The sequence below is a fragment of the Larus michahellis genome, chromosome 3 (genome assembly GCF_964199755.1).
Source record: "Larus michahellis chromosome 3, bLarMic1.1, whole genome shotgun sequence".
NCBI classification, from domain to species: Eukaryota; Metazoa; Chordata; class Aves; order Charadriiformes; family Laridae; genus Larus; species Larus michahellis.
Window position 1 is genome coordinate 52,275,153 of NC_133898.1, and position 14,709 is coordinate 52,289,861.

Genomic DNA, 14,709 nt, shown 5'->3' on the forward strand with positions numbered 1-14,709 from the left:
CTCTGCGAGCCAAGGTGACGCAGGTAATTAATTTTAGAGCCTCAGGACATAAGTGTTAAAGCTAGCAAAGAAAAATAGTTTAATGCAAGTACATTTACCTTTTCACTGTGGGTAGATTTAAACCATGGATCTTTGCTTTTGTAGTCATGTGTATAATCAAGGATCCCTCTCAGTACTGCAGTAAAGGAATAGGAGCAGGCTGCAGTTATAACAGAGCTTGGTCATCTCTGGAAGAAAACCACTTCTCCTTTCAGGGACCTGCACTGCAGTGGATGCAGACAAGGTCTGCTCCTGCCAGGCTGGTTTTTACCAGAATTTCATGGCAATATGGGAGAATTTCGTGGCAATATTTAAACATCATTTAAAATCTTACTGCACAGTAAACTGAAAAACATACCACATTTGGGTTTGCTTGCTTATTGTGTTTATTTTCCTAGCAACAATGAATAAACTTTTGCTTTAGTAGTGTTGTGGTGTAGTCAGGGAACATGGTAATGGAATAGAGGAATGACAACAACTGAGCAGACTGTTGGAGTGTGCTGTCCCCGCTCTAAGCATGTCGCCTAGAAACAGGGTGTGTTGCTTTGTTTTGGGTTGTCATAATTTGAAAGAATAAATATATTTTAAAGGCTAATTTGGAGACATCACCAAGTCAGCACCTATATGTACCCTGTCCATTCTTCTGTCTCCAAACAGCTAGTTGTTTCTGCCTTTGTCATGCTGGTTAGTTGTTACAGGCAGAACATTTGCTTGGCTGTTAGAAATTTTATATTAAAAACAGGAACTGCAAAATGGCTTGCTCAGAGTTCTGCTTCTGCATTGAGGAATTTGGGAGCTTTCGCAAAGCTGGAACAAAGTAGTCTGAAAGAGCAAATAAAATGCAAGGACATTCTACGTGAAATCTATTAAGAGGAAAGAATATGATATTTTTTTTTCCTGTTAGAGGCCATATTGATTTGATATGCTTTTGGTGCTGTGAACATGTAAAGCGTATATTAGTGTTGAGTAAGTTTTTATTGCTTCTTTCCTTGCTTGCTAAAGAGTTCACATTTGATGCAGGGAATGCTTTGGTAGTGTTTAAAATGTAAGATGTTCTAAAAAGGTGAGTGTGTTTTCAAGACTTGAGATGCTGCTCTCTATCTGAATAAAGTTCGCAGTGTGTCACACTGACAAAAAAAAGCTTGACCAAAGTCCACAGATTTCTGAAACCCATGGCTGCCTTCAAAGAACTTTATTGTTTGCAAAAAAAAAAGCCAACCCAAAACCACACACTTCCTTGCTTTAGGCTTTGTAAAAGATTGTCTTATGAAACAAGAAGAGATTTGGGTTTAAGTACAGTCTGATTTCTCTTTGAGCAGGTATATTATGTGACAATACTTACGTCAGGATTTCTTTAAACTTAATTTGGGATGAAGACTTCCTTGTATATGAGAGTTGAGGAAAAACATTATAAAGACTTGTGCATCTGATTCAAAACTTGAAGTGTCAGAAACGCCTAAGCAAAAATATGGTCTCCATTTCCTTACTGATGAATGTATCCATCAAACAGATCTATCCTCTTGTATTTGGAGGCTCAGAATACTTGTTCCAGAGACAAAGGAAGTATTTGTCATTGTTAGCAAGTGGAAGCATTTAAAGTGCTTTAATTAGAGAAATGTCTGAAATTTGTTTTCTCCATTTCGTACTATGCCTAGGCTGCCAATTCCTGGTATGGATTATTTTAGAATATCTCTCTAGCTGAATGTTTTGGTGTAATAATTGGTCTTCAGTGATAAAACTTAAATACTGGTGCATTTTAGGTTGTTTCGGTAGAGTTGTGTTCCCTTCTGCATCTTCCTGAGTGTTGCGTTTTCCTGCTAGATAACCTGTGTGCCAAAAAAGCAGTCATGTCTGGCCTCACCCTGCATTCCAACATTGCTCACCTTGTTGATGGGCACGTGGTCCTAAATGACAAAGGAGTGGAAGATGGAGCCGTAGGGGAAATCGTCTTTAAGCGTGCTCTGGCCATCCTCATGTGTGCCACCTACAGAAACCAACTGCTGAATGTGTTTGTGCGTCCATCTCTGGTGGCCGTTGCCTTGCAGATGACACGCAGCTTCAGAAAAGGTATGTTTGGGTAGCTCTGAGAGTCCGCTGGCTTTGCTCCGTGCGCAGTCAGCTGTGAGAGGAGCAAAAGACTCCCACCTGCGACTGCTAGTGGGAGCGATCTGTTATACTCTGGATAAGGTCCCGTGGCATAAGGTGGATGTCTTGGGAGGGGACGGGGGTATTTTTCTTGCCTTTTTTGGTTTGTTTATCCTTTGATACTTTTGAAAGCAGGTATGTTCTGCTGAGAGGGCAGGGCTAAGGTGAGCTGATCCCAGTTCTTAAGTGTCTTATTTTGTTGGCGCTTAGCAAACCAGCTTTTTAAGTTACAAATTACAGACAGCTCACACTTGTGTACCGTGCAACCAGTTCTCTGTCTTTCTTCTCTTCCCACTTCTGTTTCTGAAGTATTTCAGTGTTATCCGATACTTGGCTTGTAAAGAAACTTTTCAGAATACATGCCTTAGTTTGTGCATCATCTGATTATGTGGTATTTAGTGCATGTTCGGAGAAGCTACAACCCTTTTGGTAACAGTTGAATCGAGTGCTTTGAGTACTTGCTGTTCTGTTGTGGTGGTTTCTGCTGTGTATGTATGGTGTTAACCTCAAGTACAAATTTTATTTGAAGCAGGTACTCTCTCTAAAATAAGCAGTAAATGGCTCTTCACTTGTGTGTTTTAAATCACATTTTTAAACAATAATACTTTACAATATTTTTTTCAGAGGAAATCTATAGCTGCTTCAGCTTCTTGAGAGATGTTTTTTCTGATGAGTTCATCTTCTTTCCTGGCGTTTCATTGAAGGTAAAAACATCCTTTATACAAAAATACTGTACAAAGTACAAAACTGTACAAAAATACGCAGCCAACTAAAATAGCATCTGATTTCAGGGCTCTGCCAAACAAGTGCTTTATGATAAACATGTACAGCAATATCAACTTGATCTGTAAGTGGGAGGGAGAACTTAAAAGGGGGTCAGAGTAGAGGTAGTCATTTGGTTAGTTGCAAAATGTTGTCTGAATCCACGAGGTTGCATGTGCAATCTTTTTTTTTTCCCTCCAGTAAAAAAAAGCCTGCCCAATTCTGAACCATTAAAATGAACTGTAGTAGAAGTTTGGCTTTTTTGCATAAAGCTACCAGTCTTCCAGCACGGATATAAAAATATGTGTAAAGCTGTCTTTTAAGTGAAGTGTAAATACAGTCCTCCTCCAGTTATGTAAGAGACTTTAGGCTGTGAAGAAAAAAGTGTTAATGTAGATTTAATTGAATCCTGTCACAGAGTGGGTGTGTTCTAGCAGCACAGAAACAAAACAGGAATTCTCATTGAGGCTACACCAGAATATTTTTTCCTAAAAGCTCTTGCAGGCTGTGTAGCAGAGGGCCACTGCTGCTCTTTCAGAAAGTTAAGCTGTAAGTATTATACCAATTAATGATCAACCGTTGTATGCCCTTGTTATCTTTGACAAATAGAGTAGGCAATTCTAAATTTAGGTGCCTATTGTCCTCTGGTTGGTTGTACTCCTCCTAGTGCAGCTGTGATCGGTCACTTTGTGTAGCTCCATGTGTGTGGTCTGTGATGGCAGGGCTACCAGAGGACTCGGCCAACACCCAGTGTGGGCCTCTGTACCCACCTCTCCTTGAGTGCAGAGCGTGGCGGTGTCTACTCTGTAGTGCTTATACAACGGCTAATGTTTCTCTTATACCTTGAACTCTGAAGGTTTTGATGTTCCTGTGCATAAGTAAACACTTTTTTTAATATTTTGATGGTTCATGGTTGAGCCCTTTTAGGTTTTTATTACTAGCATTTATCTTGTGTAGGTTCAGATTTGCAAGCACTATGAGGGAAGTGCTTATAGTAAAGCCTGTTTTAAAACTTCTGCAGCCAAAATTTTGATAAAAATCGGAGTTGAGGCTATGCAGCCTGGGAAGGTTTTTGAAGTGTGAACTTTCCTAATGGCATAACAGCGTCCCTCGCAGAGTCTTAGGGAAGCTTTACTTGCATCCTATTTGCTTGAGAAGAGTTTCCCCTCATTTCACTCCCTGCCCGGTATAGCCATTACTCAGACAAAGCCAGTATTGTTCCCGCATACTGCCTTATTGCAGGGCTCAGTGTGTCTTCATCCTCTCCTAACGCAGCTGGACACAGGCAAGCTGTGAAAACTGCAGGCAGCACTTTGCTCTCTGCAGGACTTGCTGTGTCAGTTTGTACGTGTCCTGCTGGGTCGGAGCTGGCTTTAGTCCAGCAAGCTTGAAATGCAGGTGAGCGCAAGTTTATTAGTAAAAAAAAAAAAAAAAGAGGTTTAATGCCATACCCTATATAAACTGGTAAGTGCACAGTTTTTATTTGGATTTAAAACTGATTAAATGTGATTTTTATCAGTGCTAAGGCCAAATTATCTGATGGTGATATTTGTGATCTTTCCTGCATTTAAAAAAATAGAAAAGTATAATTTTCATAAGGATATTCAAGACTTGTGACTGCATTAAAATCTCATAGATTTTTATATAGAAGAGAATTGTGCCTTTTTTTAAAGGCTGATGGGCACCATTATGTTTAGTTTTCATTGTTAGCAATTGTTGCCTCTTGCAACCTTTTTTCAAGTACCAAAACCAAGCAGGGAACAGGAAGGTGGCTGGCTATGACTGACTTTACTGAAGTCAAATGAAAGAGTTGCTATAATGTTAAGGGATCTCTTAGCAACCCACCCCTCTAGTCGTCCACCTGTCTGTCATGTCTGTGTCCTATCCCCATGTGTCCTGTGTGTCATCTCCCCCTGCACCCATATTGGCAGTAAAATGGTTTTGTCATTGACATTTCCATAATTTGTAACTTTTGGCCATTGTGCTGTCTCTTTTGTAGAGGGCAGGTCAGTGAACTATGTTGTCATTTATTGCAAACAGTGGACATGAGATAAAAGCAAACCCTGACTTAAAATAAGTAAATAAATAAATGCCACCTACAGAAAAAACCCTCGGCTGTTACAATAGCAGCCACAGCCGCTTTCTTTGCTCTTAGGTCTCTTGTGCATCCGGGTACTGCTGTGTTTAAGAACCCGTTCCCGCTGCCTTTTTGTAAGGGTATTTCTGGTATATGGAAAACTTTGGTTTGAGTCTCTTGAGAACTGAGTTCAGAAATGGAAGTGGTGTGCTGTTGTATGGGTTTTGTTGCTGATTTTGTGGGGCAAGGTAGCTGCACTTAGTGTAGACATTAAAATTTCAGTTCTGCTTCTCTTTCCCCCAGGATTTTGAGGAAGGATGCTTTCTACTCACAAAATGTGATGCCATTCAAGCAACTCAGCAGGAAATCTACCCTACTGACAAAGGAAGTGTTATAGTATCTTTCTTGTCAGCTATGTTCCGACCTTTTGTAGAAGGTTATCAGGTATGTTGTTGTTTGGAAAATTATCTCTTTTCTCCCATGTTTTATAGGGAAACTAGGAGAGCTGAGATACTTCTGCAGTATAAGTAGTGACTGTTTTCATGGCTGGGCAGTGGAAGAGTTGAGAAATAGCAGTAACAAATATCTTAAACATCACCCTCCCGCCAGGATCCTGATTTCAGCTTTTGGCTTAGACTTTGCCAATTGACTAAAGCAGTACCTACCATGTAATGTGATGGCCCATCGTAGATTTATAAGCTTCATGGGGAGTGTGCTGCTACCAGGTTGATTGCTCTTTCTTATGAGGAGCTCTTGCTTAATTCATTTCATGTGGGCTGTCCTGACAGGTGCAGAAATTATTTTGCATCTCATATATGATATCTTTTTTTTTTTTTTTTTGGAGTCATTAATTCCATTTGGATCTCTTTAAATTATTTGGTTTTCCAAGGTTTTAATAAGACCAAACACTTACGCTCCTGTAGTAAGCGATGTATACAAAAATAGGAGGCTAAAATCTCTGGTGTGTCAGCATAACATTGGTGGGAATGTGAACGCTTGAACCTAGTGGAATCTCTTACTGATCTGCTGTATGACTTGGGCTGAACTGTACTGATTCAGTTTTTCCCACCTATAAAACAGGTATTGCTTTAATATTAATTTAATATGGCTTAAATTATACTGTTTTTGATTGTGAGAACAGGAATATTAAATTGATGTCTAAGGTAACTATTATAGTAATTCTGAACCTTTAATGTTAGGGTTCTCATGCCTGTTGAACAGTAATAAAAATTTCAGATGCTCTATATAATGATACCTTTTGAGTTCCTCTCCTACACTTTTCAAAATGCAACAATGTTGCTTTCTTATGAGGGCATCTTTGTTTGTAATTAATAGCAAATTGACAATCAAAAGGAAATAAGTGCTAATTGTTTTTTTAAATGTTAGTTAATTTTCAGATACCTCTCAAAGGAAACAAAAGAAGCCTTTACTGAGAAGCAGTTCATACCTGGAGTCCGCAACTTTGTTTTTCAACTTCTTGAGAAGGGTGTGTATGGCTGTTATGCAATATGATTTTACAACTGTAGCCTGTCAATGGATAGTGATAAAATGTTTAATTGTGTTTCTGCTTTCTCTGTAGGGAATACGCAGTGTTACGAAGCGCTGTCTTCTGACATGCAGAAAAATGCCTTAGCAGCTCTTGTGCAACTAGGTGCAGTGAAGAAGAAGAAAATGTAAGTATCATTGGCTTATTGGCTTTTTGGTGTGTGGAAGTCAGTGTGTGGTCTCACTGGCAGTTCTTAATGACTGAGCTATTAGTATCAAGCAAACAGCGGAACCTCGACTGTCTGACCACCAGTCAACTGAAGGCTGATTGGATTTACCCGAGTCGTGGTGAAGACGCGGGTAGTTCCTTTCTGCATGCGTTGTAGAAGCAGAATGGCACACCCTCATAGTGAAAACACTTCTGTGGGACCCAGCATCAAAATTCATTAACTCACTAGTAGGCTGCTTTTACCTTTTGGTTTTCAAAGTTTCTCCCAAGGCTTTGATAAGAAAATAGAACAGTCCTGCTTATTTTTAATAGAAGGGCTACTCTGTGTGTTACAATAAGCCTCATCAGGCAACGTAAGCAATAATCAGGAATACTGCTAATTTTGGGGGGCGTTCAGCACTGACATCTCAAAGCAATTTAACTGAAAGCTTACTCATTAAAGTCTCTTAACACAGTTCATATAGGCCTAAGGTTAAAAAAACAGCTATTGCTGTACAAAAAATAGTGACATGCATTTCCTGTTATCAAATTAACTTGTGTTGTGGTGCTTCTTACTGTATTTAAAAGTATAACCATGGAAGTCCCCAATACAAGAGGTCCCCACATTGTCTTGAGTGTTTCACAGAACACTGTTGGGAGCTGATGACCCTGAGCTATTTTCTTATGCCTCTGTTCAGGAAATGAATTGGTTGAGGTTTGTAGTGTTCCTGGAAAGTGCACCGAGTACTCGTGGTGTTACATCCCCTGACATGTCACTGAGCTAAATAGATGTCTATAGCTATATTTCCCTTTTGTGTAAAAGGAATAAATCAATCGAGTGCAACGGAATTTGACATCAGCTGAAGATAGGGTTCAGTTTCAGAGAGCTAGTCTTGAAAATTACATGGTTGAAAACAAACAAATGTTCTCTCCTGCCATTCTCCCTAATAAAATTCAGGGTAAGAGAGAGGCATGGGGACTGTGAACAAGAGGAAGGATAAAGTAAGTGTAACTGTCCGTGAGTACAATCTGCTTAGAAGTCTGCTGTGTCCTTAATATGTATGCTGGTAGGATGAAAAATATGACGTAATTATGAAAATGTTTAATTCAGATTATTTGTATAGAAATGACTGGAATAAGAAATATTCATCGAAGAAACACTATTTTTTTCGTTTGACTTTAGATCCAGTGGATTCACTTACAATGTAAATGAAGAGGCTGTTAATAAAATCCTGGACATGTTTGGTAAGTGTTTTCTTAATTAATTTGAAGAGAGCTTCACAAGTTATAAATTACTTCAGACAATGCACATACGTTAGATGTAGTGGTTTTTCCCCCTACTAGTTCCTCAGATTTATCTGTACAAAAATCCCGATGATACTTTTTTATGGTGCTTTTTCTGGTGTCACTGACTGCAGCTTTGAATCTCCCTTCTTTATTTGAAATACCGTGCCACCCGACAACCAAGGAAGACGGAACAAAATAGTAGCGGAGTAGTATTTACAGCGTTTGCGTAAGAAATGTTTACCTTTTGGCTTTGTCTTTTTAGATGCCAGGATACCTGTACAAAAGCCCGTGGCTGCGCGACTCTAAGTGGTTCCTGATGCTGTGACTGGAAGCGACAGGCCCAGAGGTGTTCTTCAGCTCTCCATTACCACTTACAAACTGTGTTTCTATCCTGTGGTTTTTGTTGTTTTGGTTTTTTTTTAAAAAAAAAAAACAGATTACACATGGTCTTTTTTTTTTTTTTGATATTTAAAAGAAGGGGGGAGCGCACAGTAACGGCTACTTAAATACCTTTTTTTTTTTTCCCTAGACTTGTAACAAAGATTGTGATCGTTTGCAAATATTTCATGGCTGTGAAAATGTAACGGGGGAATTAAAGGACTTGCTATTAAAATTAATATTTAGAAAAAGGCGTTGCTGTCTGGGTAAAAGCCGGGGGGGGCGGGAAACAGCGCGGAGCGGGCCGTCGCCTCGCGCCGCAACCGACCGCCCCCAACGGCCGCCATGAGGCGGCCGTTGGGGGCGGTCGGTTGCGGCGCGAGGCGAGGGCCCGCCTTTTCCGGCGACAACATGGCGGCCGGCGTGGAGCTGGGCTTCGCAGCGGCGGTGGGGCCGGGCGGCGCCTGGCGGCTGCGCAGCTCATACTTCCCCAGCAAGATCGGGGGTCGACCGGCCTGGTTGGGGGAGGTCGGGTTACCGGGCCCGGCCGCTCTGCGCTGCGGCCGCTGTCATCAGCCCCGCGCCTTCCTGCTCCAGCTGTACGCGCCGCTGCCCGAGCGCCCCGACGCTTTCCACCGCACCCTCTTCGTCTTCGCCTGCCGCGGAGCCGCCTGCTATCGCCTGCCCGGCCCGCGGGGGCCTCTCTGTGGTGAGGCGGGGGGTGAGGTGTGAGGAGGGGTTAGGGGGCGATGGCCGCCTCCCCGCTGACCGCCGCTTCTCGCCCGCAGTGTTCCGCAACCAGCTGCCGCGACGGAACGACACTTACTCCGAAGAGCCGCCCCCCGAAGAGCCGCCGCCGGATCCCCCCTCGTCGCCCCCCAGCCGGCTCCGCGATGGGGCCGCTCTCTGCCGCGTCTGTGGTTGCCTGGGGCCCCGCGTCTGCGGGCGCTGCCGCCGCGCCGCCTACTGCGGCCCCGAGCACCAGGCCCTGGACTGGCGGCGGGGGCACCGGCGGTCCTGCGGGCAGCACGCCGCCGGAGGTGGGTCTGGGGGCGGTCTGCAGGGTTGCCTGCCCTTGGCTCCGTCGCCGCTGAGCTGCGGGTGGCACAGGGTCGGTTCTCGCCGAGAGGCGTTGCCGTTGCCAAGGCGGCAGTCCTTTCAGCGTGCCCAACGTGCTTGTTAGTGGGGTAAGGGCCTGCTCAGGAGAGAAAATGGGAGCTCGTGTCTTTTGCGTTGTCCTATGATTTTGTAAGGAAACCGTCAGTAATTCTTTCAGGTGCTTTTTTTTTTCTATTAGATGTTTACTTCATGTGACATAAGAATGTGGGATCTTTGTTGTTCCTGGAAGGCTAATGAATTCAAGGAGTACCTTTGGTCTCTTTGAAAGACCTCTTTCTGTCCCCCTTAATGTTGTAAAAAGCTGAAAGGACATAGACCTATTTTTTCCCTTTGTAGGCCACTTCTAAGATGGCTTATTCATAAATTGTAAAATGATGAGGCCTTCACAGGATATTGTGATGGTCAGTAGATGACAAGAGTACTTTGGTGAGCGTGCTATTTTAGAGACCCTTTTCCTCAGCCATTCCCTCTCCTGCTCTCGTCTCATTCAAATGCTTGCTTGTTTGCTGGTTATTACAGGGACAAATACAGAGTATTTAAAGAATTTTCTTAGTCATCAAAAGTATCACATTAATAATGGTGTGATGAAACTTGGTGTGTATGATGTATCTCCTGTTGTACATTGTGGGATGCTAGTCCTAAAAACTTCGATTACAGGTAGTGGAAATAAGCAGAACATTAAAAGTCAATTTGTGCAAATCGAGTTATGGGTCAGACATTTGAAACATTCAATTGAAATAGTGAAAAGCCAAAACCTACTAGCACGTAGTTTAATAATGTCATTACAGAACCGATTTGGAAACTTTGCCTACTCACAATATGCAAAGAAAAACTAAGAAAAAATGGTATGGCTTCGTGGCACCTGATGCACGGTTGACTTGTGTGCATATGCAAGTCAGAATGAGATACGCACAGAGCTGTCAAACTGCAGGTTTTGGTTTTTAAAATGTAGCTGCTAACACTATTTAGTCTGTTTTCTGTGTCTCTTGTATTTACAAAGATTCAAAGCAACACATCACCTTTTGTAGTTTTCTCCTGTCCTTAATATAAATCTTTCTTAAATCAGGTTTAGCAGCAAGGTAAATCGCTCTTGCTTGTGCAGTGCTTGTATTTTTGCTATGTAGTTTGCTGTGTAGCTTTTGGGGAGATGGACATGTAATATGAGATGGTGTTGTGAAATGGTATCCGTTTTCTGTTTTGTAGGTGACTCGGCAGATGCAATTCCAGAGCATAACGAATTCCTTTTTCCAGAATATGAAATTTTGATAGAACCTGAGGAACCAGAATTTCCTGCTGACAGCAGCATAGATCCTGAGGATGAACAAGGCGCTGTAGATACATCAAAGGACACGAAAGAACAAGAGGAACTCAGAGCTACAGGCAGTGCAGGTAAGAAATAAGATGCTGTCTGTAATTCTTTCTAACAAAGCCTGTGTTACAACTTTGAAATATAAAACGCTGTGATTTTTAAGTGTCCACTGTTAACTACTGGTAACAAAAGGCTAAATCTACAGTCATTTGTGCTGCAAGTTTTTTGTAGACATCCTGAAATATAAATTGCTTTCAGGGGAGAGAACTTACTAAGTGCCAACCCCAGGAGCTGTGGAGGCGCCTGTTGCTGCAGTGAGGTTGCAGGTAGCTGGGGGTTACACTGTGTCAGTGTGTGCTCCCCGCAGATAAGGAACGACTCCAGTCAGAAAAACAGCGTCCTGCTGCTGGACACTGCTGGCATCGGGAGATTGAGTTAAATGGTCTTGGCTTGGCTTGGTTCAATTTGTCTTAATTTATGAAAAAATATGTAACAAATCTCCTTGGCTGTGCTAGGAAAAAACTGTTTTGAGGCTATTTTAATTGACTTTGAATTAAGCAGCTGAAGTGCAGCCCCCGCTCCCCCAAATTCACAAGGTGTCTGTAGATCACCACGCTGGCTTTGCACACGCCCAGGGTGGAGAGCTTGTGATGTGACAGGGGAAGGTTGCTGGCTTCACAGCTGTCCCTTGCTGTGATCTAAAGCCATCTCGGGACTGCTCGGTGCCGCATGTTGATGTGAACATGGGAGTGCAACAGATGCACTCTTCAGTGCTAGAAACTGAAGTCTGGCACATGCACGGCACGGGTGGCCTTTTTCAGATGTCATGTTCTGAAGGCTCAGCGATCCCTGCTGGGAACCATATGGGAACCATAAATTTTGGTAGATTAACTCCTTCCCTTTCCACTGCTGACAACTGTGTTTAAAATGCAACTAAAACTAGTAAATGGATCTCCGCACTTACAGGTGCAATATTTGTTTTAATTTTTGTCTGTTTTGCATTAGCTTGTAACCGTGGGGTTGTTTTTTCCTTGCTTAGGTGAAGCATTTCAATCCTTAGATGAAGAGACATTGGAAGCAATGGCAAAACATGAGACTAAAGAAGACAAGATCTTCCAAATATTTAAAGAGCGAGTAGCTGCTGAACCAGAGCAGGTCAGAAGATAGGGCAGCCTTAGAACTTACAGATTGTGGCACAGCATCCTGCTGCACCTGCAAAATGCTTCACTGCCTTTTGTACCTACAGTTAGAAATGGCGATGGGGATGCCTCCTCATCCTCCACACACCTTAACCAACATACCCTAATCTTCCTTACGTGCAGAGCTTGATTCAGGCTGAAGTAAGAATTTAACAGCTGCTCATGTATCATGTGTGCAGAAATGGGTCAGGGTGAGAAGGCACAGGGGCGCTGAAGCTGAAGGGGGAGGACCTGCCATCCTGTGAAGTGGTTCTAACCAAAGGAGGTGGTGAACCATCGCTCTCTTCCCCAGCCTCTGCAGAACCAAAACTGCAGAGAGGACCTCTGTCACTGTCACCAGCTGTGTGTGTGGGGGGGGTTGGTTTGGCTTTTGTTTAACGCTGAAGAAATTATTGATGATTTCAAAATTTCAACTGTTTAAAACAGAAATCTCCCCCCGTGCTATTTCTTGCTGACACAAGAGGCTGAAAAATGCCACATGGTCAAACAAAACCATGGTTCCTGGTTCCATTCAGGGGAAACACAGGCCTAAATCCATAAAACTGGTGGAGGAAGAAGTTCTCTCCATGTTTCACATGGAAGCTGAGGGGTTAAGATGCACACCCAGAAAGTAGGAGGCTTTGAGTCTGTTCCCTCCTCTGCTTGGGGTAGGTTTGTCACCTCCCTCTCTGACCTCCCCATACTGACTGCTCTGCCTTAGCATCCTCTTGTTGATAATGCCCGATTTGCTATATAAATATTTAGATAGTAACAGAACAACAAAGGATGTGAATATCTGAAAATACCTCCTTCTGGGACATGAGAGTCCCCTTGCATTTAGATGCAGAACTGCAAACAGAAGAGCTGGATTGCATTCCCAAGTTTCCTGTACACTTCTATGTGCTAATTATCAATCCAAGCTCTTCTTCCATCTCAAGACTGTAAAATACATGACCTAGCATTTCTGGGTCCCTTAATTAGAGAAATGCAAATTGTTGCCATTTATCCCTGGATCATTGACAAAAATGCTGTATGAATACTTGCATGATTCAAATGGTTAAGAAAACTTAAATAAAGAACCTGTCTTACTTAGAATACTGCATTTGCAACCGATGACTTTGCCATGAGTATTACTTAAAGGAACTGACCTTTTTCTGCACTGTCTTACAGCTTTGTCTGTCAGTAAATATATGAAGAGACAGTCTTGAGAACTTAAACTTCCGCTCTATTACAGATTATTAGATACTGCAGAGGAGGAGAAGGCCCGATCTGGGTATCAGGTGAAAATATTCCTGAAGAAAAAGATATCCCAGATTGTTCATGTGGTGCCAAACGGATTTTTGAATTCCAGGTATGTACATTCACTTAATGCTATTATAGGTTAATATAGTTCAGACTTAACAGGATCTAATTGTATAGGTGTTGGCTTGTCATTAGAACAAGGTAGCTGAAGTCGCTACAAACTATGCTAAGTTGTAGGGAGTCCTTACTATTGTAACTGATCTTTCCTATAAGACTTCCACATACAGAAGGTGGGTTTCTATCTGATAACTTGCACCATCCATAAAATGGCGCAGTTGTGAATATGGAACCACCTCATAAGTAACAGGCATCTGGTATTGTATATTTTTAAAAAAAAGCCATCACAATGTGAAGGATGTGTCTAGCTGAAAGTACTCAGCTGTAGAATTTTATATGCCAGAAGCATGTGTACAGTGAATGCACTTAATGTCATGCAAAGGCAAAACATAGTTATGAAGGTAATTTCAAATGGAAGGAGGCTTACAAATCAGGCAAAGGTTTTAGTCAATAAAACTTCTGTATCTAAAATAACTAGGGCCGTGCCTTTCATTCCCTGTGCATCTACTACACTGTTTTGGGAATTCCAAATTTATTGTATTTGAGCTGCTGTGTTAGTAGCTGTGATTGGGATTTTGGTGTAAGAGAACATAAATGAAGGCAGGACCCTTCTTTGGGGAGAGATGAAGGGATAGGGTGGAGAGTTGTGGCCTGCCTCTAAACTGTTTTTTTTTTCTTGAAGATTATGCCACAGCTCCTGAACCACCTTCAGGTCGACAGCCTTGGAGAAAGCATTGACTGGGGAACGCTGGTGGTGTACACTTGTGCTGACAACTGCAGTGAGGGAAATGAATACCCGGAAGAGTTCATATGGAAACAAGACTTCTCCGCAGGCTCTATTTAGCTTCCATCAAGTTGAGTCATCTAAATAGAATACTTGCCTTGTTTCAGTGCATCGCTGCACTTTAGAGACAGCTAATTGAACTGATGTCACCCATAACTCTGTATCTTTTAACAGTGATAGGACAACTAAAAGTAGACTTTGACAGCCTCTCTCTTGTGCTTCACAGAAGCTTTTACTTCAACCTGGTAATGAAGCCCAGATGCATCTGTTCAGTGAAGTTCACTTCAAATCTCAATTCTGAATGTTTAAATAAAGATTAAATATTTTTGGATTGGTGAAAGTATCTTTTGTGGGTGACAGCTTTGAAAACTTCTCTTGTTGTCTGTCAGGATTTTCTTCGTGCTACTCAAAAAGTAATATTACTTCCCAGAGAAAAGCAGCCTACTGTAAGATCACTTGCATGCTTATGTTCAGGAGGTGTACAGAAGTCATAGCTAAGACAAAGCTGTGTAGCCTTTCACTATGGAACTTAAATCTGCTTCTCTCTCAAAAGGTACACTGCATCTAACTTGGCAGTTG

At 42.2% G+C, this 14,709-nt stretch overlaps 2 protein-coding genes across 3 annotated transcripts in view; both read left to right on the top strand.

The window, feature by feature from the left end:
* Positions 1-8,632, top strand: part of GNPAT (glyceronephosphate O-acyltransferase) — a 22,798-nt gene extending 14,166 nt beyond the window's left edge. For both annotated transcript variants that reach the window (XM_074580169.1, XM_074580170.1), the window contains exons 10-16: positions 1,861-2,106; positions 2,809-2,888; positions 5,327-5,467; positions 6,410-6,509; positions 6,603-6,696; positions 7,900-7,961; positions 8,266-8,632. In XM_074580169.1, the coding sequence (XP_074436270.1) occupies positions 1,861-2,106; positions 2,809-2,888; positions 5,327-5,467; positions 6,410-6,509; positions 6,603-6,696; positions 7,900-7,961; positions 8,266-8,309 (767 nt within the window). In that variant the 3' untranslated portion in view covers positions 8,310-8,632. The remainder of the gene's footprint in view (positions 1-1,860; positions 2,107-2,808; positions 2,889-5,326; positions 5,468-6,409; positions 6,510-6,602; positions 6,697-7,899; positions 7,962-8,265) is intronic.
* A 116-nt stretch (positions 8,633-8,748) lies between these two features.
* PDCD2 (programmed cell death 2) lies at positions 8,749-14,461 on the top strand. The gene is made up of 6 exons (XM_074580172.1): positions 8,749-9,090; positions 9,170-9,421; positions 10,704-10,889; positions 11,849-11,964; positions 13,222-13,338; positions 14,029-14,461. The coding sequence occupies exons 1-6, from the start codon at positions 8,793-8,795 to the stop codon at positions 14,188-14,190; spliced, it is 1,131 nt and encodes a 376-aa protein (XP_074436273.1). The 5' UTR covers positions 8,749-8,792; the 3' UTR covers positions 14,191-14,461.
* Positions 14,462-14,709: the final 248 nt, after the last annotated feature.

Excerpts from the sequence above, each read along its gene's own strand:
- PDCD2 (XM_074580172.1), top strand. The coding sequence starts at position 8,793 with ATGGCGGCCGGCGTGGAGCTGGGCTTCGCAGCGGCGGTGGGGCCGGGC. Across the intron at positions 9,422-10,703 it reads CGGGCAGCACGCCGCCGGAG|GTGACTCGGCAGATGCAATT; the intron begins GTGGGTCTGGGG and ends TCTGTTTTGTAG. Across the intron at positions 11,965-13,221 it reads TAGCTGCTGAACCAGAGCAG|ATTATTAGATACTGCAGAGG; the intron begins GTCAGAAGATAG and ends GCTCTATTACAG.